This window comes from Periplaneta americana, chromosome 5, assembly GCF_040183065.1.
Source record: "Periplaneta americana isolate PAMFEO1 chromosome 5, P.americana_PAMFEO1_priV1, whole genome shotgun sequence".
NCBI classification, from domain to species: Eukaryota; Metazoa; Arthropoda; class Insecta; order Blattodea; family Blattidae; genus Periplaneta; species Periplaneta americana.
Window position 1 is genome coordinate 103,824,638 of NC_091121.1, and position 24,250 is coordinate 103,848,887.

General features: G+C 34.6%; 1 protein-coding gene across 1 annotated transcript in view; it reads right to left on the reverse strand.

Moving 5' to 3' along the window:
• Nucleotides 1-23,539, reverse strand: part of LOC138700053 (lamin Dm0-like) — a 40,873-nt gene extending 17,334 nt beyond the window's left edge. The window contains exons 1-3 of the mRNA XM_069826357.1: nt 22,803-23,539; nt 6,962-7,415; nt 1,291-1,431 (exon numbers count right to left, since the gene is read on the reverse strand). Coding sequence (XP_069682458.1) covers nt 1,291-1,431; nt 6,962-7,415; nt 22,803-23,215 — 1,008 coding nt within the window. The 5' untranslated portion in view covers nt 23,216-23,539. The remainder of the gene's footprint in view (nt 1-1,290; nt 1,432-6,961; nt 7,416-22,802) is intronic.
• Nucleotides 23,540-24,250: the final 711 nt, after the last annotated feature.

Here is a 24,250-nt window from a genome sequence, read left to right on the forward strand (position 1 = left end):
GAAGTTGGTATCTTATAATAAAATGTAAGAAGGCAATGAAAGCTGATTAAGTGCTAATGATTATTTTGAGTTGTAATAGATATTTATTGAGAGTTGAAGAAGAGATGATGTTGACTCCTGAACATTAAGTGGAGCTAGTATACTGGTCTATGGAAACAATCACAGAACAATAAGGGAAACTACAGACAAGTTTCATCAGTGTCGTTTTGTTGTTGTAGCCTAATGCCATTGAATCATTCTTTCTCTAGCTTACCGATAAAGTGCAATTTATTACATAAATTTAAAACAGCATTTTGTGATTCCACATGAAAACATTAAATAAAGTGTTCATTCTACATCGGCTCCTGACAAAACAACATTCAACAGATGTGACTGCAAAGATGTTGGTCAGCCCTAGAAGGTCAGTGCGCTATGTGGTTCAAGTGTGTGTTATTAATAAGGCATCTGTTTGCAGAATATTGAGGCTGGCGCATTTCCACTCTTACAAATTGTAGCATGTACACAATACAAGAAGATGATCCATGTAAGAACTGAGCTTACTGCATTTGGATCATGCACACACTGCATATTGACCAATCCTTCCTTCAGCAGGTTTTATTCAGTGACGAATGTGTATTCTTTCTGGATGGGTATGCTCACACACAAAATACATGGTACTGGTCCAAAGAAAACTCAAAATGGATGCATGAATTCAATAACTCTAGTGCTCATATAGAAATGAATGGTATGATGTGGAATACTAGGCAATATGAATGTGGGACCACATCTTTTGATGAAAATATGAACCAGTACACATTTGGCGAATTGTTTGACAGCACTGTGAAGCCTTCAGATATGATTTACCACTGAATGAAAGGATGAGAATGTGGTTTCAACTAGATGGGCCACAGTACATTATGCTATGACAGTTCATGAGAAATTATAACATATTCAGTGTGCAATGGATTGGATGAGGTGAACCTCTGTTCTGGCCTCCACAGTCACCACATCCCACACTTTTAGGATATTTTATATGGGAATATGTGAAACAGTAAGTTTTTCAGACGAAGTCTGCATCTGTACATGAAGTGAAAGAAAGACTCACATACCAACACATTCCACAAGCAACACTTTTAAGAGTGACAAAGGAATACCAGGATCTAGTGAAACACAGTCTTCAAGTAAATGGAAAACTCTCCAAACAATTTGTGGTAGTGCACTGTGCAGTATCACTGGGCACAGTAATCTTTACATGCAAACCTAGTCATGTTGTACAGTAGCAATTATAGCCTATATTTCATACTAACTTACCAAGAGTGCAGCATTAGCAGATTCAAGTTCCCCTATTTTGCTGTTATATGCATCAATACGGGAACGGGCCTGACGCAGTTCATCCACAGCAATGGATGCAGCACCACTGTTTCTTTGTGCTTGGTTGGTTAGGTTCTTAATCTGAAAAGCCAAAAAAATATACTGAATTCGTAAAAATATATTAATTACAAACAATTAAAATATACACTCTCACATTATGTAACACAATATTGTGAAAATGTTGACATGTAATAAAACATTATTTATTTTATGTACTGCAATAATTTTAATGACATGCAACCCTTGTATTCGCAGAAATTGGATTGATCAAGTAAACATGTGTATTTACATAATAAATTCAAGTGTGTTAAGAAGGATATAAATAGAACGTGAAATCATAACCATAAACGATAAGAGATAGTGTTCCCTAATGGAAAAGAAACAACTGAGCTCTAATATCCTTATCATGTTAATCCACATATTTCAAAATAATACATAAGATTCCCACAGCAATTTCTTTAACTCATACAATGATTTACAACTTTCTTTCACGCTATGTGCATTAGCGAAATGATGGCAGAAATATGAAGTAATCCAACAAAATCTGCCTCATCTCTGAGCACCACAAATTCCACTTGAATTTGAATCTAACTTTTCATGATGGAAAGGCTTACTCTAGCCATGTCATTAATTGTGCATGTTTTGCTCAGACCTTACAATTAATTTATCTAAAGTAATATAAAAATGTGGAGTTTCAAAAGAGTGTTATCTTCAGCAGGATACAATATTAATGTGAGTTTTTTATGCCACTTTCCTCAGGAGACAGATAGGATGAAGAGAAATTTTGAAGCATTTATAGTTGGCGCCAGGGATTTCAGCAGATGGATTTTGTTAATGTGAACTCGAGAGTGAGTTCCTCACCGCTGCAAGATCGCTTGTTATCTCTGTCGCAGTGGAATGGGTAGGACAAAAGAGTAAACATGCACGCCGAGTATTCTATTGGATCTGGACAGTCACCTTCAAAAACTAAACAAATATTACACTAGTCAATATGTGTCTTTGGTATTCCCAAGAAACTAGTTCGATTAATTAAAATGTGTCTCAATGAAACTTACAGCAGAGTCCGTATAGGCCAGTTTCTATCTGATGTTTTTCCAATTCATTGTGGGCTAAAGCAAGGAGATGCACTATCACCTTTACTTTTAAACTTCGCTCTAGAATATGCCATTAGGAAAGTTTAGGATAACAGAGAGGGTTTGGAATTGAACGGGTTACATCATCTTCTTGTCTATGCGGATGACGTGAATATGTTAGGAAAAACTCCACAAACGATTAGGGAAAACACGGAAATTTTACCTACTTGAAGCAAATAAAGCGATAGGTTTGGTAGTAAATCCCGAAAAGACAAAGTATATGATTATGTCTCGTGACCAGAATATTGTATGAAATGGAAATATAATCTGTTATATATATACGTATATGGAAATATATTTTAATCCTTAGTCAATAGAAAAGACCGAGTTTTATGAAATACGTACGAACATTAAGAGATGGAAAATGGGAGGCAGTAATGATCAAAATAATTATACTGATTAATTTTTTTAACCAGCAGACGTGCAGCCTTTAAATTTAAAACAAAGATTCACTCATAAAATTGGATTAGACTATTCATCTCATCTCTCAGAATTGTTTCTAAAATGTATAAGGAAAGTAAAAAAATTCAATTTCATGTAGGCTACTCCCTTCAAATAACTTCAGGTTTTTTTTTACTTCCGAGCAGAGAGAAGAGAGAAGGGACCGGACGATTTAAAAAATTCACCAAACTATATTTAACTAGAGACGTAAAATTTGAAATGAAGGTTACTGACTACAATATGGGTTAAACATTCTTAGATTTTTTAAATACCATATCCTAGGGTACTGATGAAAAGGCAGAAGGGAGTGAGAAATCTCATGTCATCCAATCTCGATGAAAGTCGATATCTGGGGATCTTTGCGATCACAGAATACGAATAAGGTATTATTTAGTCCGACTTTGTCCCTAAAGTGGTGGAGTGGGACAAAAATGGGTGAAAAATTAAATTAGATATCTTAGGGGTTTTCTAGACGAAAATTACGAATAATACAATTTGTGCGAATTCAATATGGCAGTTTCAGTACTATGAATATTAAAAAAAATTAAACATCAGATACCGCAAATATACATAAACATAGCTAACACATGTACAGAATTTAAGGGGGCATGTAACACCTTTTGATAGTAGGCCTATACATTTAGTAAAATCCAAAGTGTAATTTCTACATATTCTGAATGAATTTTGTGCTGGAATTTAGTATAGCCATCAGCCAATACCTCTAGATTAATAAACAACTTTTTAGAATCCATAAAATACAGTATTTATTGTGAATGGTAATTATATTTTTCAATTGGTGCAATTTGTGCAGGGAAAATTGGTTTCTCCGATATTTTGTACGATTTCGAATATTTTAAAATGCTTTCTTCTCTGTTCTATTCACAATGTGCGTGTGAAGAAATTATTGCCCTTGTAATATCCATTACAGTCCTATTTATTATACTCTTATATAAATCTAACTTCCGCAGCATGCAATTTTACCCAACTAACCAAATTATATTTTGATTATTAAGAAGAATCGTAAGTTTATTAACTTGAATTGTCGCACCACCAGTAGAAGATCCCTAGATTATTACTGGACAAATCTTGTATATTGATCTGGTAAGAGTAGGATTATATATATATATATATATATATATATATATATATATATATATATATGCGCAATGCAATGCTTTTTCCTTTTAATTAAGAATTAATTTAATTTAGAAAATGTAGGAGAGGTATTGTAAAATCATTGCGAACGGAAGACATTTACATTTATTTAAGGTATTCTTTCAGTAGGACTGTACCGTGGTGTGTTTCATAATAAGGATAATTGATATGAGCTGCTGTTATGAAAATATGAAGAACTCAGAATGTTATCGCATCTCATTCTCGTAGCTTACACAAACAATACTGGCTCGTCTACTGGAAATGTCATTGAGGTCATCTGCCAAAATCGGTGCCTCCGACTATACCTCCATTTTCTGACTTAACGCGAATGGACTTTTTACCCATGGGTTACACTAAAGAACACTGTATTTGCCACAAAACCAAAAATACTGCAGGACCCAAGACAAAAAATTGAAACTGTCTGTGCTGCTACAAATATAACAATGCATTGGAGGTGGTGACGGTCATTTTAAACATTTGTAACTTTATGGCCATCAAGACAAGAATAAGTTATTAAAGTCTATTCATTTTACTTGAGTCGGTCGTAATTTGGATATAGTGGGGTAATTTGGGTATAAGTTACAATTTACTGAATAAAACTCTACCTAACCTTCAAATACATGCCTGTTTAATATATATTGTCTATTTCATAAATGCCTATGATGAAGTTTAAAATCTATGTTGATAACACTTATACTGCCTAAAAACCAATTCGTTTTTGTTTACCAGTCTATGAATCAGCTGTGATAAAGTAACCAAATTCATGTATGTGTGTACATTACACATGTTTAGGACACGTTTTTAACAAATCTAATAATATATCATTAATGGTTTGTTAGTAAATTACAGTTTACAAACGTGGGGTAATTGGGTATAATTTACAATTTATTGATTAAAACTTTACCCAATCTTCAAACACATGCCATTTTATATATATTTCGCAATTGTCTATGATGGAGTGTTAAAAATTTGTATTGATCACACTGATACTGCCTGGTAATTTTTTTTTTTATTACCAATCTGAGAACTGACATCACATTCATAGGGATATTGTTGGGAAAGCCAGCTGCGAAACAGAAACCAAAGTCTTTTATGTGTTACATTACACATGTTTAGGACATGCTTTTAATAAATTTAGTACAGGGGCGGCCCGTCCTTATGTGCTACAGTACAATGATAATTTTTGCTCAAATAAAGTGTTTGCAATACCATAGTATTTGATCTGCCATTTGACAATTTCCCGTTGTTATGTTCATGACGCGTTATAGAGTGTTTAGTCTTCGCTCTTTGGTGCCTCAGGGGGTTCGTTGTGCTACTCAAAACTTACATGAGAATGTAGACAGTTATTGCGCATGTGCGAAGCTGAAATAACTGCTCTGATTGGCTATTTTTACGTGGGGAAGTGCTGTAGTCAGCTTCAGCACAACACAGCTTGGAGATTGCAAAAGTAAAGCGTAAGGAAAGAATGCTTGTTTGTGGAGGAACTCGGAACTATGTATAATGTATTTGGTAATTCAAATGTTCGACTGCTGCTGCCATCTACCAGTTTTTTGAGGTTCCTCCTGTATCAATCAGCAAGCGACGGAAAATTGAATCCCAGAAAATCGATGCCAAGGAGGTATGTAACCGTATAATTTAGGAAACTACTCATCGTTTCCCATCTTTAAGCTACCTAGACGCAACAAAATTGTTAACAGCGAATTTTTTTTACAATTTTTTGCATAATTTTCCTGAACGCGAACTTGAAGTTGCTGTCAACAGCTATACTGTACTGAACAAAAGAATGTTGAAGACACAACTTGGAGTTCTATACGGAAGATCCGACTTCCGAAATATAGATGGCTGTTCAATTGTTACAAAACATAGTCTCCAACAATTCACGGGATCCATTCTGTGAAGTAACGAAGTTGTTAAATATTTTGGTTACAACACCAATGATCACTGCTGAGCCAGAAAGATGTTTTTCTTGCTTTAAATGCATAAAAACGTTTTTAAGGAACACTATGTCCCAGGATCGCCTCACTGCTCTTGCAATACTGTCAATAGAAAAGAGTATAATGTCCAGGATGGAGGGATTTAACGTTTAACACCAGGGTAATTGACAAGTTCTGCAGTAGGAAGGAACTCCATATTTCGTAACTAGGCGAGTCTCAAATTAAGATAAATGCATATAAGTGTATACAGTAGGCCGATATAGAGATTGTAGCACACTCATTATTTTGACCACCAGCCGCTACTGATTTAGTATTGTATCATTAATAGTTTGTTAGTAAATTATAATTATAAACGTGGGGTAATTTGGATTTAATTATAGATTAATCGACAACTAAGCTAGTTGTTTGTTACAGATCATGCCAGTACATAAATTCTGGCTTGATGAAAGACAAATATCTGAAGTGTTTTCTGTACCTGATTTTAATGGGAGATACATTAAATTTACAAATCTTATCAAGAACTTAAGTATTGACTGACGGTTTTTTTTATCTTGTTAGATCTAATTAAAATTTTTAAATACCAACCTAACCTGTATATTCTGTTCTAGGATACATGCATCAGCCTATAGTTGGGATAATTGATTCTATATGGACTTTAAAGCAAGGTTTTCTTCAATAATTCACATTATACCCAAATTTCCTCATCCATGGAGTAAATTGGATGTAGTTAAACTCAGGGTTATTATAAGAAAATATAAACATATTTCAAAATGAAATAGAATGAATCTAGAAAGTCACAGTGCTAACATATAAAAGACCAACTGAAAAATTTTATAATAGTAATAGCCTATGGGTCTCTTAACTTGTTACTCTGTAAATTTTACTGGGGCACTCTGTATTTAATTAAGTTCCCTGATCTTTCATTCTCTGCAACAAATTCTACCATACCTTGTTCTCATACAGCATTTCAATTTCTTCTCTGTTAGCCCTCATCTGCGCCTCATATTGGTCTCTCAAATCCTGCAGCGATTGCTGCAACTTTGCTTCATACTGCTCAGTGAGACGACCATCAATCTCGCTGATCTCTACCTGGCGCCGGGTGCGTGTTTCAGTCAACTCCTGATTGTACACCTGTTCCTTGAAGCTCAGTTCTTCCCGAAGACTCTGCACATTGTTCTCCAGATCTATTCTGGCAAGGGTCTCATCCTCCAAGTGCTTGCGCAATTCCTCCACTTGTTTGCGTAATTTTTCGCACTCCTTTTCCAGATCTTTCATTTCATCAGTTGCTTTCTTGCGATCAGCAACTGCCTGACTGTACTTGGAGTTCAGATCTGACATCCGAGACTCATACATAGCCATACTTTTCTCTGCAAGTGAGAGATCTTTAGTCTTCTTGTCCAATCTATAAAATTACAAAAATAATAATAATTAATTTTTACAGTTACAACACAACAATAGAAATATGAAACATATGCCACATTAGTTACGTCTATTTTAAAACAAAACAAATGCTGAAAGGACTCCATTTATCAGATGTGTAAGGCATTGTATTTTGTGGTGAGAATCCTTAAAAGCTAGCTCGAAGTTGAAAGAAGTAACATAGTGTCCTTAATACGCCGTAAATGAATATAGGGCAACATGTTGGGATCTTTATAGAACAAATCAAATCATTAAGGCATTAGAAAGAGTCCAGCACAGGACAAGCAAATTTGTTAAAAGAAAAAGTGGACATGGCGAGAAAATTGGTGAAGAATTAGAATGGGAACTATCAGAAACTAAGCAAAGGCGAGCTAGGTTATGTGCACTGTATAGGGCCTACGTGAGTCAAATAGCATAGATAGACATATCATCACGAACTGAAAAGCCATCTTATTATGGTAGGGTGATCATGACTTTAAAATCAGAACTGGACAACAGAGAACAGATATCAGTAAATTTTTATTCCTAAATAGAACTACAGTATAAACAATTGGAATGAACTCTGTGCAGTTATTTTTTAGGGCTGTCCTTTCCTACAAAATATTTAAAATTAATTTAAAGTATCATGTAAATTAGCTAATTAAGTTGACACGTAACTACAAGCAATTAAATCAATACGTAATTAATCAATCAATCTGATATGTAATTAAGTTGATGTATAATAAGTTCATATGAAATTAATTACAAGTTGAGATGTAATGAAGTTAATATGCAATAAAGTTTATGTGTAATTAAATTAATATGCAAGTCAATATGTAATTATTAAGTTTACATGTTTTGAACCAGGTTGACATGAAATTAATTTCGTTCACGTAAGATGACAGGTGATTAACCGCACTCGTGAATTTTTGCTTGGAACTGTTTTTATGGTGTAATTGTAGGGTTAAGTTACATAATATATTTACTGTAACTAATGCTTCCCTTAATTTAGGATGCTTCTTTCAATTTATGTTTTCACATTCGATTATTAATATTAATATTATTATTATTATTATTATTATTATTATTATTATTATGTGAGTAGTGAGTGTGAATAAATACAATCAAAATAATTCAATAGAATTGAAACTTTGGATTTGAGCTGCTGCTGGGAAATGTTGGAGAGGAAGAAGAATGGTGAAGAGTTTGAAACCAAAAAACGAATTTGAAAAATCATAATGTTCATCACACAATAAGAGAGCAAATAAAAATAGCCTACATTAAAAAAATGTATATCTGTATTATTATGGACGCATTCAACAAATTAAAGTCCAGTTGTTTACACACACGCACGCGCACACACATCCGAGATTGGATATATCACAATATGTCGCAGTACATTTCAAAGATCTGATAAGGATGGGGCTCCCAAATCGCAACGATGGGGTACGAAAATATGGCTCAAAATGCTGTTATTTAACATTTCTATTGCTGTAAATTGCCCCACTCTCCTGTTAGCTTTGTGAAAGCTGTCATGTTGGTTTTTGAACCGAGAAGCGTTGGCTTATCTATATAGCAGGATGGAAACAAGGATCTACCACAGTCTAGTATATACAGTCACGAAGCTCAATACGTAATAAATATGCATCCATAGATAGTTGCTAACCACTAGGATCGCTAATATCGCCTAATTACAGACAATGCGAAATAGTACCGGAGCAGTTTATTGTTCCTAGCACCCTCACAACTCAAGCTTCGTGACCGTATATACTAGACTGCGGTTATACGTCTATCACAAATCAAAATTATCAGTCTATCAACACTATAGACCTATTGAAATAAATAATGAAGGAATGCAATTATCAACAGCAATGATGTGTAGATACGTTCTCTGCACTTTTTTTTTCCGCACATTCCGTTAATAACCTATTAATTAAACATTCGTGACTATTACCTATAACCTAATTCTAATTAGTTATAACCAGACAGCGGATTTTCGGTCCCTAAACTGAACGTTAGGTGTATGACAGTTGCAGGGAGATCACTGAACTCATTGCTATGCTCCCTTCATACGTCAAGAGCCGTGACGTCTTGTCGCTGTGTAGGGACCGAAAATTCGCTGTGTGGATATAACACTTAACTACTAATTCATTAAAAGATGTTTACTGTCTCATTGCTACCTTGACAAATTGATAAATCATGTCCGTTAAAATAAAATACATTTTAGTACCGAACTACTAATATAAATAATATTACAATCTATAATTATTTCACATGGTGCAAAGAATACAGCAGAAACCGAGAAAAATTCGAAAAATAGAGGGATTCCATGATATAAGGTAGAGTTGGTGTACATTAAGTATGAATCACAGAAATTACCATAGTGCCTGAAACTTTCATTACAACTGCAGCTACCTAAGAAACGAGTTTTTAGTAGGAATTTCATGACGCTATGCATTCCGAGAACTCTTATTTTGCAATGTTCTTCTCTGTTGCACTGGTACCGCGCCATCATTGTGTAAATATGAATGCGAATACTATACACTTATCTTTTCAGAGCATGCGAGTCTACAGATGGAAGTAGTGGGTGTCTAAGGAAACTTTTTTTGTGATAACACCTAGCGGAAGCAGAAATCACAATCAAGAAATTACTCTATGGAGTCGTATTTATAAATCAAAGAACGGAATTACATTTCATCGATACACTCGTCTTCAAATCACTAAAAATGACAATTTATTTCAATCTTCAGGAGTTGGGTATGTTATATTAGGTTCATATTTCAAATTGTAAATTAAATTTTAAACACTGTTATTGAAATAATGTATACAATAATTACTTACTGTCCTCTACATATTTCACAGGATATTTCTACACTATAACATTTTCTAAAATATTCAGACACACGCGGTTAGAATAAAGTTATTAGTGGAGAAAGAACCATGGAAGAGACTAGTGAAATTCTTTGTGTGAAGTGTAGCATTGTATGAGGCAGAGACATGGACATTACGACCGAAGTGAAGAGAAGCGAAGGAGAAACGAGAGAGCTGAGTGACTTCCGCCGAATTTGGAATAGAAAATAGCCGAATTTCTAAGCGATTTTTGTGGAGCTGCATTTTAAAGCATAAGGATTCTATTGGTAATTGTTCCAACTAAACTAATTGTACAGATATGTGGCAAATTACTTGTGAAATATTCCGCCGTTTTTGGAATAGAAAATAGCCGAATTTCTTACGAATTTCCAAAATCATTTTATACGTAAAAAAAAAAAAACAAATATAGATTAATTTTTATTAGCTTATTTTACGGCGCTTTATCAACAGTTATGGTTATCTACCATCTGAGCGATATGAAGGTGACAATGCCAACGAAATGAGTCCAGTATCCAGCGCCAAAAGTTATCCAGCAAGAAAAAAACCTCAACCAGGATTCGAACCCGGGCCCGCTCGTTGAATACGAAACAGCCTTAAAATTGAATACGTATACAAAATTTATGAAGTACAGTTTAAAATAATTAAAATTCTGTTAATTTCTTATGTCCTACTGCATAGTAGTTACCGGTACTACATGTAACATTCCATAAAAGTACAACAAATCTAACTCTTACGTGAAAATTACACCTTAAGAGTTATGGGAAAACATACGAAGGAGTTATGTTGGCGTAAAGTCTGTGGGATTTTTAACAAATTAGTTAGCGGAAATTAAGGCCAAATGGAACCATGCAGAAACAACAAGTAAAATATGTGAGAGATAAGCGCAGAGAGAATTAAAAAGCCTTATTCACAGTGTGTGAGTATGGAGGTCAATACGTGGAAGTGAAAATGTAGTTACCGGTGCTGCATATTCAAGACACACGCCTCAACATAGTTACAAACCAGTTTTAGAGAAGGTACTACTGCTTCCTCCATTAAAAACCCATCCTCTTCCTATTACGACTGTGATTGCACAACATACCAGAAGACATTCTAAATACTAGCATAATACCTTGGTACGTAAATATATTTCCGGCTTTACAATGCATTATATTTTTCCGGAACCTATGATTATAAAATTTTACAATTTTTAATTCTCTTTCCCCTCCATTCTTGTTTGTCTATCCATAAATTGTCATCATTCTCTTATTGTGTTGATGTTCTGTATCTAAATAATAGGTGATCTTCTCTTTTTTCTTTTTCCTTTGGTATCTATTCTAGTAATACTGTACTTAAAAACAAACTATTTTAAAATTCCTGAAATATTGATCCTCTCACTATGATATAATATGCAGTTCACATTTTTACGAGTATTTTTTTCCTTGTAAATCATGAAAAGTTTTACAGTTGTAATAGTGTATGAGAATAAATAATATCATTCAGTTTATTTTACAGTACACACATTAAGAACATTACCTGACATACCACCACTGAATTAAAAAAAAAAAAAAAAAAAAAACAGGCATGTCAGAATATCTTATGATTAGTTTTTTTCAAACCCCTGGGGTAGCTGCAGCCTCAGTCAGGCCTGAAAATTTTCACTGATGAACTATTAAGTTATTTAGATTAAATAAAGAACTTCACTGTGTTAACAGTTTAAATTATGGTATTAGTCTACCCGATTGACTAGTTTCGATGTTATTTCCATATTATTCTGAATTCTAGTGAGTTCCAGCGTTATCTTCTGGTTTCATGTTATGAACACATTCCACTCACCATAGTATGAGGCCGAGGATTTCCCATAAATTACCTGACATTCACCTTATGGTTGGGGAAAAAACCCAACCAGGTAATCAGCCCAAGTAGGATTTGAACCCACGCTCGAGCACAACTGCGGATCAGTACTAGGCAAACGCGCTACCTCCTGAGCTATGCTGATGGCTCTTTCGCATCTCAAAAGATCCCAGGATGTCAAGATAATATGTTTTCTCAATATGGAGAAGTTTTATTTTCACTTTTCCCCGAGTTGAACAATTATCACGATAGCAAATTTCAAAAGTCGATTCTACCTTGCTTTTGCAGCAAAGCAGTTCTACAGTAGGCCTTCTAGTTGATCGAGATTGTTACAATATTTAGTCCAACTGACTGTTGGCTATTGGCGTATGAAGTCCTTAATTACAATACTGGTAAAACTTCATATTTTGAGTTATTCTAAAGTTTTATGCTGCTCCAGGAAATACAAGCTTCATTATCAATATCATGTTCACAAAAAATTCCTCGTTTAAAGATTGGTTGGGGATTTTTCTAATTCCCTACAAGGTCTATGACATCACCCTTAACAAATTACACATATGAATCCCTAACGATATTTAAGTAAGGATAAGAGTATGCGAACATTCTTCAAAGTCCACAGTTCAAAAGATAAAAGTTCATTTCGAATACAAAATTTCCCTCTTTACGGCAAAATTCCCAAGACTGTCTTTAGTAGAAAGAAGTAACGAATGAAATATATTAAAAAATAAAATATGATCATTGCTAATCTTGTGAAATATTTCTCCATCATCATAGTAATCTCGGTATCGGATTGCTGGAGTAATTCTGTGACCTTTCAAACTTGTATAGGCCTATTTGGTGGTAATAAGACTTCCTTAGAAAATTTTTATATTAGTTAAGAACACTACAATACCTCTTGCGTATTGTGCTTCATTTGAAACATTTTTAATCACACTTTCCGGCAACAAGACAATGAATCGAGAAGACATCGCTCCATTGGCGAAAAACGGAACTAAAAATATGTTCAATTCTGATGACCATCTGGCGTTTAAACATCGAGGACTTCAGCAAAAAATCAAGAATCAAATATAACTCATCTTACAGACTTCTTTGGTACCACACGTGATTAAGATTTATTTACATTTCTCCTAGCTAACTTTAAATGCAAGACGTGTGCTGCACCACCTCCAAGCTCGTCACAGAATAGCAAAATATCTCTCTGCTTTCAGCTGAGCCCTCTTCCATCATTACTCGGTGCTACATTATTACGTCCGTATAATAGTATCGACAATGTCCACGAAGTATGACTAACAGTGTCTATAATGTAATGAGGTGTGTGGGCGTCACAGAAAAATCGCGCGTGGGCGTCAATGTCGGTTGTTTCCGCAGATTACGTCACCGCCATAAAACTGCGGCGTGACATGAAAGTTTATTAATAAACTAAACCAAACTTATTTGAATAAATAAAACCGTATTTTACATTATGGAAACTATTCTTAACTATGACGACATGTGCAAGGACTCGGCGATAGTCAGCAAACGTAATTTTTTCTTGACACTATCAAAAGTATGTCATCAGTAGCACAAGGAATACTGGTGAGGTGCTTATGGATTTAACTCATCAATCCGTTGCTTAGCAACATAGAACTCTCGTCCGGTCACGCCAACTCTATAAAGCCCATGTTACACGTAAGCATTCCGTCACGCGAATAGAAGCTTACGAAGTCTGCCCGTGACCTGGTAAAGAGGTAGACAATTGGAATGCAACACTCGTTTATAAAGCATGAGATCACACACAGCTTCTCTCGCTGCATAGCTACTCACAAACATAACCAAAAAGAAAAAAAGAAAAATCTACTGTAGCATTAACAAGTAGCATGGAATGGTTTCTTCCTCAAAGGTGTTAATATAATTACACGGCGTTGACGCCATGTTTTCTTATGGAAGCATATGGTAACATGGGCGAACCCACATCCTCTCCTCTCTTCTCCGCTAACCCCGCCAGATGAAGCGTCTATCCGATCCTGCTTGATGCCGCCACCACTACAAGGGCGAGTGGGGCAGCTGACCCCACGCACCGCGAACAAGCCAACCTCACGCGTGGAGTGTGCATTTCTAAATTCGGATAATAAAATGAAGTTGCACAGCCTCGCACCTTAATAAATCTAACCGATACCACCGCTACTATCTCAGGTTATCTTTCACTGTTGATAAACTTAAGCCGTGAATCATTAACTTTAATGTACAAGGAGTTCCAAAAATAATGCATAATTGCAATTAACTTGGGACAGACAGCTCAGACACGTCAATTTAGAAAGGAATATTTTTATCAAAACAAAATACTTTTGCGGTTATTGTGTGAATTTTGACGTCATCGAGGACATTTTTCAATTGTATTCTGTAGTTCTTAATGTAATCTGAAAGAGTGTGTTTCTCTTGTGTTATGAAATCAGTTTTATTGACGAAATCAAAACAAAACAAGATGTTCTTAACAGAAAATGATCCTTCATGTCTCCAACATGCCCATGTTCCCTGATTTCATTTATATTCTACTCAGAGTTGACTGAGAACTAGGTCACCGATTTGGATGAGTTTCGTTAAAAAGTGTGCATACTTCTTGTTGTGTACTGTACATCTTCTGTCACCAAATTCTATCACCACCAGAATCTCTCAATTCTCTCATTTTTTAAAGAATATATCTTATTTTGATTTAAGAAAAAAATACTTCATAATACAAGAACTAACAAAAAGACCAAGCAAGTTAGCTCAGATGGAAGCGTTTGAGACTCGCATTCGGGAGGTCCCAGGTTCAAACCCCGTAGCCGACCAATCTGACGGGGGTTTTTCATGGATTCCCTCAATCACAAATGCAAATGCCGGATTGGAAATTTACATGCCATGAGTTATCACCGCCTCAATCACCAATATCATAGACATTAAAATCTATAATCAGTTACCTGAACATAACCATCTACAACACACAATATACAGTAAATAGGAACTGCTCAACAATAAGCGAACACGCCTACTGATATACATATAGATTCTAAACGCTATATGACAACAGATGTTACAGCGTGTATAAAAAAAAGTAACAATAAAATTGTTATTACCATAGTAGCCATAAGCAGAGTGCTTCTGTATAAAACAAATGAGATATTACATACAAAATAATATACTCTTTCAGATGATATTAAAAAAAAGTATCATTTTAAAATGTTCTCGATGGCATAACTCGCACAACAATAGTCGCAAAAATATTTTATTTCCATAAAAATATTCCTTTCGAAACAGGTTTTGGTTTTGATGTGTGAAGTTTTTGTCAAAAAAATACCCTCATTCAATTTGAATTGCAATTACAAGTTACAGTACTTTTCAAAATATGGCTACCGAAGAAAATATTGAAGTAATTAATTCCACTCTGGAATACACTTATAGTTTCTGCATTTTTTTTACAAAGTTAACCTCATGTAAAATTTAAATTAGGTTTTATTTAATGGCGCTCACAACTGCCGAGGTTATATCAGCGTCGCCAATGCTTAAATGCCATCGACCTGGGCCGGAATCGAACTCGCAACCTCGGGCACAGAAGACCAGCACTACCGACTGCGCCACCCAGGCCGACCTCATGTAACACACCAATTTCGGCAAATATATTTGTAAAGCACTAAAAAAATGCCAATTGCATTATCTGTATTGTCTGCTGTTTAAATTGATGTTAACTTAGGACAGTACTTTTTATTCTATTAAACTTCTATATAATTAGCATTTTTTGTATACGACTAACATCCTACGTTGCGATAACAATCTACTGACGTCATATATAACTTCGTAACTGACTGAAATAATGATGACGTAAGAAGAAGGGTATCCAAAATACTAGTTACGGAACGGCAACAAACGGTATGAAGCAGGTGTCAAGAGCCAGAGACAGGTTTGACTCTGCAAGACGGCGATAAATGCCAGTTGCATCACCATTAAAAATAACTTTCTTGGGAATTTCAGACCCAGTTACTACAAATAATTATGATGTTTCCGAGTTGCTTATAGTCACCGAATTCCATCAATTGTACTACTTTAAGTCGCGGCTGATTTTTTTTCACGAACAATTAACTATTAATTAATATTATGATACTTTGAAACCATGAGAGTTATGAGAATTATTTTTATACAAAATCACATAATCGGAATAAGCCAATTTAATCACATAACTAGATTTGGATAATAATTAAGCGATACTTTACTACCTAGTATTATTTATATAGTACAATATTATTCATGTTTTCACGCATGTAATATCGTAATAAAATGATTGCCTGCGTTGATTCTGGAAAAGCGTGTTGTGAACAGGTGCTTTTGACTCTCAGGCATGCGCGATGTTTAATTCTTCGACTTAGAAATACTTAGTCGAGTAATCTGTTTGTTCACCATGGTACACATTACAGAGAAGTGATAAAATTATATTAAAATGGAGAAGGAAGATAGCACACATCTGACATTTTGCATCAATTCAGTTCTCCATAATGTTCCTTCTATGCCCAAGGTTGCGGGTTCGATCCCGGGCCAGGTCGATGGCATTTAAGTGTGCTTAAATGCGAAGGGCTGATGTCAGTACATTTACTGGCATGTAAAAGAACTCCTGCGGGACAAAATTCCAGCACATCCGGCGACGCTGATATAACCTCTGCAGTTGCGAGCGCCATTAAATAAAACATAACATCCATAATGTTCAATAATGTTGTGAATGTTATTCCTGTTCGTAATTTAGTTTCTCAACTATCATTAATATGTACAGTAAGGTACTTAAACCATTTAGGCCTACAGTAGAATAAACTAAACTCTCTGCATTGCACACATAATGCATTGTTCAGATGATTTTAAACATATTTATGCCAAAAATTGTATTTTTTAGCTACTACATGTAGTACAGCAGAGACAACAATAACATTAACAGAACAATTAAAAAATGACAGCAACAGCATTACTGAAAAATAGTAAATTAAGTATATGTAATTATAATTAAGCACAAATTCACATGATACAGTACTCTAAATATTGCAGTCTAATTGCTTTCAATATTAGTAATGTATTTATTTACGAAAATCAATACTTAAAATTGGCAAAACTACTAAAAGGTAAATTAGTCATGTATAAAGAGATTTTGCCTGTAATCGTCTTGTCAAGCAACCAACATCATTATGAAAGCAAACCGTCCAAGGGGAACAAATTTCCTTATTCGCCGGTTAGTACAAAGGTTTAGTGATTGTCAGTGTATAAGGGGAGAAGGATAATCACTTCCCAATAAATAACTCTGGATGGTTCTCTCGACTTGTGAAATTTAAATTATTTGCGGAGAGAAGGAATTCTGAGTGGAAAATACTCAAACAAATAATTCCGAAAATTATTTTTCCAGCAAACAGAAATGCCGAAAACACGCAGTTCCATAGGCTATAGGCCTATCTCTCAAAACGATATTTTTGCAACACCGCGATACTTTTGCTTTAGTACTCGATACTCGATTGTCATCTAGTCATATTTATGAGTAAAATACGTTTTACACAACTCAGGGTGCAATAAAAGTTTCTCATTTTGCGCGTACAGTATATCCACGAGTAAGCTTTTGTAATGTAACACAAACGTCTCCCCTTGCATTAAAATACTTTTACGCAGGCTACAAATAATCTCTTAAAGCGACTTTATATATATATATATATATATATATATATATATATATATATATATATATTTTACACAGACAAAACTCGTGACAAGTTTAAGTTTAATTTAATGTTTCATGATACCAGTGGCAAAAGCATAAAACAGCTTTTAGAAAATGAACATCTGCCACACACAGTAACGCATTAGGTTGAACTGTTTATGGAACAACTTCCTAGCTTACGTTCAACGTGTAGAGTAGAAAGTAGGTTACCCGACAAACTGTAAGAATGGTCTGTGATTCAAAACTATGCAAAAGAGGATGATGTCAATTCTGTTGATAGCCTAGGAATAAAAAATAAACATTCACATTCGTAACTTGGCCAAGGACGCCAACTAGAGGGTGCGGGCAACAGTTTACTGAATAACTTGACCCCTGAACATCAGCAGTTCAGATAAAAAAAAATACATACAAATCCTCAGCAGTTTTAAATCAAACTAATTTATCTCGTAATTACATGTAGGCTATTTCTAAACTGGCTTTTTCTTTTAATTTCATTAAACAATCATCGTCGCCGAAGCGACGTGATGAGTAATAACGCTGTGCTTTCATTGGTTAGAGCGGTGCTACATTAAGTGTTGTTGACATTGCGGCCTAAGCAGCGATGACGTTATATTCCAAGTATGACGCAATGTAGCATGACGTAATGGATATTTTCGGCGCGAATGAAAGCATGTGTAATGCTGCGCAAGCTCGAACAAGCGCACCCATTCTTTTCACAACGGTGCAAAATGTAAAGAAAAATGTAAAATATGCGAATGTACAGTATGGTACTCATATCGAAGTTTAAATATTATGATCATAACAAACCAATTACGTACATACGAAATATTTTTTCTTGCATAAAGTCAGTAATTTCCTTGCGTAAGGTTATTTTTTTCTACTAATGGCGTCATTCACCCTTATGAAGTTGTGTTTCAAATGTCAATTTCAACAGCCGAAACGATAAAATCAAATGTGTTTGAAGAAGCTAAGTGATTAACGAATATATAGGCTATACTGTATAAATGAATTCTTAACTTAGGAGCAATTTAAAATTTGGAATGCATTCATTTCGTATTATCTTCCAAGCAAAATACAATTTGAAACAGAGTTTAATAAATTGTTCACTTGCATATTATGTGGAACAAAGTATGGAAAATATGACGAGATCCAATACAACTTAGATCATACATTTTATTGCTTAAGATGGAATATGCACCTTTCCATTTGTATAAATATTTAAAATATTCAAATCTCAGTATCTGTCAGTCCTGATTAGGGTTACCATCCGTCCGGCAAAAGGAGGGCATGTCCTCTTTTTTAATAATTTTATCCTGTCCGGCAGGAATTTTTTTTTAAATTTGAAATGTCCGCCATTTCGCACTTCAACTAGAATTAACATGAATATTGAATAATGTGTGATATTATGCATAGAATATTTAAACAAATGGTGAAAACCGATGAAAGAACTTAACTGCTTTGAATAGTTGAAGCTGGAGCACATAAAAAACATAAAATACAATGACCTATTGACATGCATTGAATTCTTACACTTCAAAATGTCACTATTCATGATTCTAAGCTATTTTATCAATTTTATTCTGCAATGTACAAATATATGCCAATCAAGTTAATTTGGACAGAGATTTAAGTTTAGATAAACAATGGTGCAAATTCTTCAATTCCAATAGTTCTGCGAGCACTCAAACTTTCTCAGAACTCTTAAAAATATGTCAATTCTATTTCTCTATCCCAAGTCACAATGGAAGTGCTGAAAGAGTATTTTCCCTAATATCTGCTCAATGGAAAAAAGAACGAAATCGCATGCTAACGGAGACAGAGGTATCATCATGGTGAAATATAGCCTAATTTCCATGAAATGTCCTGTGAGCAGTCCATAGTTATTTGTTACAAGATAGAAGTCTCTTCAGGCTTTTGTGCACAAAGTGGGCTCCACCGATAAGTAGGGTACAGATGTAATAGTGATCCAGTAACTATAGTGAGAAAACTAACTAAGGTGAGCCAATGTTTTTATCTCTAATTTTGTTCATACTAATTTTTAAAAAGTCCTCCTTTTTTTCAGCAATTTCCTCTTATTTTTGATTCCATGTCCTCCTATAGATTTTTTTCTCATGGTAACCCTAGTCCTGATGAAATGAAATTTGGCAAGCTTGCCAATACATTCTTTCTGCTCTATTCTACATTTTTAATATGTCCAAAAACCTGTCTTCAATTACCGGTAACAGTAATTAATTTCCCAACTTTTGTAAGAAAATTGTGCAATCATTATATATTTTACTGATATTTTTTACAATTCGACTTTTTAAATGATTCTTACTTCCATATTATTTTAACAAATATAAATAACAAATGCTAAGATTACCTAGAGATAAAAAAAAACACGCACACAGTTTCAACTAAAAAAACTTGAGTTATCATGGAAAAGAAATGTAAATTTTAAAGTTTCGAAAACGAATAAGTAATTAGAAGAGTAAATGAAGGAATTTCTTTATCCATAAAGGTGTATCCCCTCCCCTCTCACATTCATAATGTGAGTCCACAAATCGGTAGGCCTATACAACACAATTATTTTAGATCTATACATCCATGCAGCACACTTTGCATAAAACGTCTCACATTGTGCAAAAAAATATGAATTAAAATGCATTTACCAAGAAACAATGTAATATACACCAACTTTCTCTCTCAAATTTGACACTGCTAATGCTAATGCGATGAATAAACAATTCTGGAAAATTGTTATAGCTATCGAAGAAGATCCGAGACCAAAAACATATATTAATGAGTACCTATGCATCTTTAATTAGACCAACCTCTTGGTCTACCAACCAGGAGGATTCGGTTCGATTCGTTAATAACTGTTGTTGTTGATTGGCCTAGGTGTGTACTGCCCTTAGGTTGAAGATAGATGTAAGCAGACTTATTTGATGAGAATTGTCGCACTCTAACAGAAATCCGCTCAAAATATCCCCTTAAGGCGTTATTAGGGGTTGCCTGCTCATGACTATCTCTAATTATGATCTGTAATAAGGTTAGAGTGGTTAAACTACATATCAACAATAAATCGGCAGACTTTTGTGTCTGGTGGTGATGTTAATAAATTATTGTTAATTCATATCATAATTACATAATTATCTGACGATATGGTTTATGACTTTACTGAGAAGAATAATCGTAAAGTGCGTGCAATTTTCTTGATAAAGCAACAAAATTCTCGGCTCCGTGTAACATCTCCCTAACTTAAAATTTATTTACCCAAAATAGAAACTTTGTAGGCCTATTACCTCCCGCCAATAACAATTTGAACTTTGCACATAATTATTAAGAATTAAATGTAATGGTAGCTATTTAAATCTCTTACTCTCATTACACTTCATTAGCCTACAACGAAAACTAAACAATTACAATTTTCCCATTTACCCAAAATAGAAACTTTGTATTACCTCCCGCCAATAACAATTTGAATTCTGCACATAATTATTAAGAAGTAACTGTAATGGTAGCTATTTAAATCTCTTATTCTCATTACACTTCATTAGCCTACAACGAAAACTAAACAATTACAGTACCCATACCCGTAATTATTTACTTTAGCGTTACCGCTTGTATCCACTATTTCTCTACTACTTCCTGTGTGATTTCCATTCAGCTATGCTTTAGTCAACCATTCACTCTCCAGAAGTTAGGTTAGGTTAAGTCAGTTTAGGTTATGTTCGCCTTCAAACGTTCCAACCACACTTTCTCAACTTGCTTTTAGTGGTGTATAATATTTGCCGCAATTAAAAACAAAACTGTTTCCTTTTACTTTCACTGATCGTTCACATACCTCGTTATATTTTATTGTCGTTCACCACATGTTCAATTATTTCCATAAACAAGAGGCAAGTACGGTATCACTTAAATAAATAATTACCCCTACACCATTACATTAAACTTTCCTGTAAGAGCACTATCGAGATTCGTCATGATAACACGATGTTTCATACATCACACAAAGACAAAGCATGAAATTTGTATAATCTAAGCATAATGAGAATTTACAAGTAGCCTACATAAAATTTCACGGAAGTCTGTATGAACATAACAGTGTAATTGAAAGAAAGTAAAAGCACATCGGTTCGGTTTCTTTCATAGTACCTAACTGCCAGAAAAAAATAACAAGCACATATTATATCTGCTCACTCACAGGCAAGAATAAAACATGGAAGTATGTCCAATTAACGTAGCCTATAATGAGAATTTACAATATGTACTTAACATTCAACGGGAGTTGGTATGAATATAAATATTTAAAAGTAGCTAAATCACAGCGGTTAGTCTCCCTTTATAGTACAGAAAAAAATATCTACTGACAGGTAGGAAAAAAAAAACATGAAAATCTGTCGAACAGAATTACAAGAGTTTATGGTAGGTAAGTACAGACATAAAATTTTACGGTATGACAAAATTCACAACTTGTCCCAATCTGGGGGTACAGAGAAAAAAAAAACATTGCTTTTTTTGTTAGGCCTGATTGTTTTCAACTTTCTAACACATTTTTCGTAATGCATATTCAATGACTATGCTTACGAAGACTAACCTCAACCACTGTTAACATTACAGGCCTAAATAAACTACCCACGTGTACTGTAGTAGGCCTATTTGATTAATATTAAAAAGTAATTACAAATTACATTTTATTTCTCGAACGTTATTATAAATTTAGGTAGGCTATAGGCTAGGCCTACTTCAAACTAAGTAAAGCATTGTAAAGTTAAGCAATCAAGAGAAAGGCCAGTCCACAATATCAATGACCTACTTTTGCACAAATGTTTTCAAGAAGGGCACACAGAACAGTTCTAAGAAATAATGGTTCGTTAAGATTTTAACATACAATTAACCAACCAATCTTTCAATTAATTAGGATACATTAGCCGCCTAATTTGTTTACTTCATATCTAATCACATTAATTTGTTTACTTCCTATGTTAAATGTATGTGTAAACTCACCTGAACTTCAAGTCATCGTTTTCCTCCCACAGTCGTTTGGTGTCAATCTCCAATTTTGCTCTCTCCCTTGCAGTTTCATCAAGTAACTTCCGGGCATCGGCCAATTCATTCTCATACATAGATTTTATACTTGTCACTTCACGAGTAACAGTTTCTTGTGTTGTTTGTACTTCACGAGTAAGTCTATTATTTTCTGCTTCCAAATGCCTCACCCGGTCAATGTAACACGCTAAACGATCATTCAAATTTTGAAGATCAGCCTTTTCTTGAAGCCGGCTGTACCGGGTAGGGCTAAGCGGGCTTCCTGGTCTCCCTTGTGGTGAAGAGGTGCTCGGCTGTGGAGTGTCACGAACCGATGAACTTGTCGTTGAAGATGAAGTTACAGTTGTTTTCTTAGTAGTTTTCGTTGCCATTTTGTAGGTTTCAGGTAAACTCACACTGATTTCTAAGACAATACACGGTCACAAACACCATTCAGCGGCCGTTACCCACGCCAATATGTACACCGCTTGAGCCAGATTCCGGTTAAAACCACGTGATCTATGACGTCATCGACACTCCCACTTGGGTTCGTTCAGATCAAACTTCGGTGCGACCTGAACCAAAGAAGATATTAAATACAATATGCCGTTGTAAACTTATATTATAAAACGTCTTTGGTTGTAAAAAGCTTTTGTACGTAGAATGGAACTTGACAAACTTAATTGAATACATTCATATTAAAGCATATATTATCTAATCAAGTTTATTAAGATTCACATACGCTATTCTCTTTATACATAAATGTTCTCATTTTATTGAAACATAAAGCTTATAGAGAGTTCAAATGCACACATGTGAAATATAGAATGTCCCAACAAGAACGCCGGATTAAGTAATGTGAATAAATACCTTAAATAAATGCAACAAAAACAAATAACAAAGTATATAGCAGTGCCGACAACCCAACAAGATATTGAGCAATTGTCTTCTTATTGATTTGGCGGCATTGTTATCTATTGTTATGTTTTGTTGCATTTATTCACATTATTAAATCAGGCGTTCTTGTTGGGACACTATAGTATTGGTTAAGTATGCAGTTAATTAAAATGAGAGTGGAGTAGAGCAATGGTACAGTACCTCTACTAAAAACAAAGACGTTGTAGTTATATATCGACTAAAAATGACAAAATTTTCTCAATATAATATCATGGATACTCATAGTATGGATCAATATTGCTTGAAAGGCCATGGAATGGAAAGCTGACAATTCCCAGTTCCTCCAGAAGGTAGCAGCACGAGATGGTTAGCGCAGCAATTGCTCTTGTGGTGGATTACTGAACTAATAAGGATTAAAAAAAAAACTACCGTACTTCTTACAAATAGTAGGCTCAGGGATTTTGGCAGATGGATTTTGTTAATGTGAACTCGAGAGCGAGTTAAGCACCGCTGCAAGATCGGTTGTTATC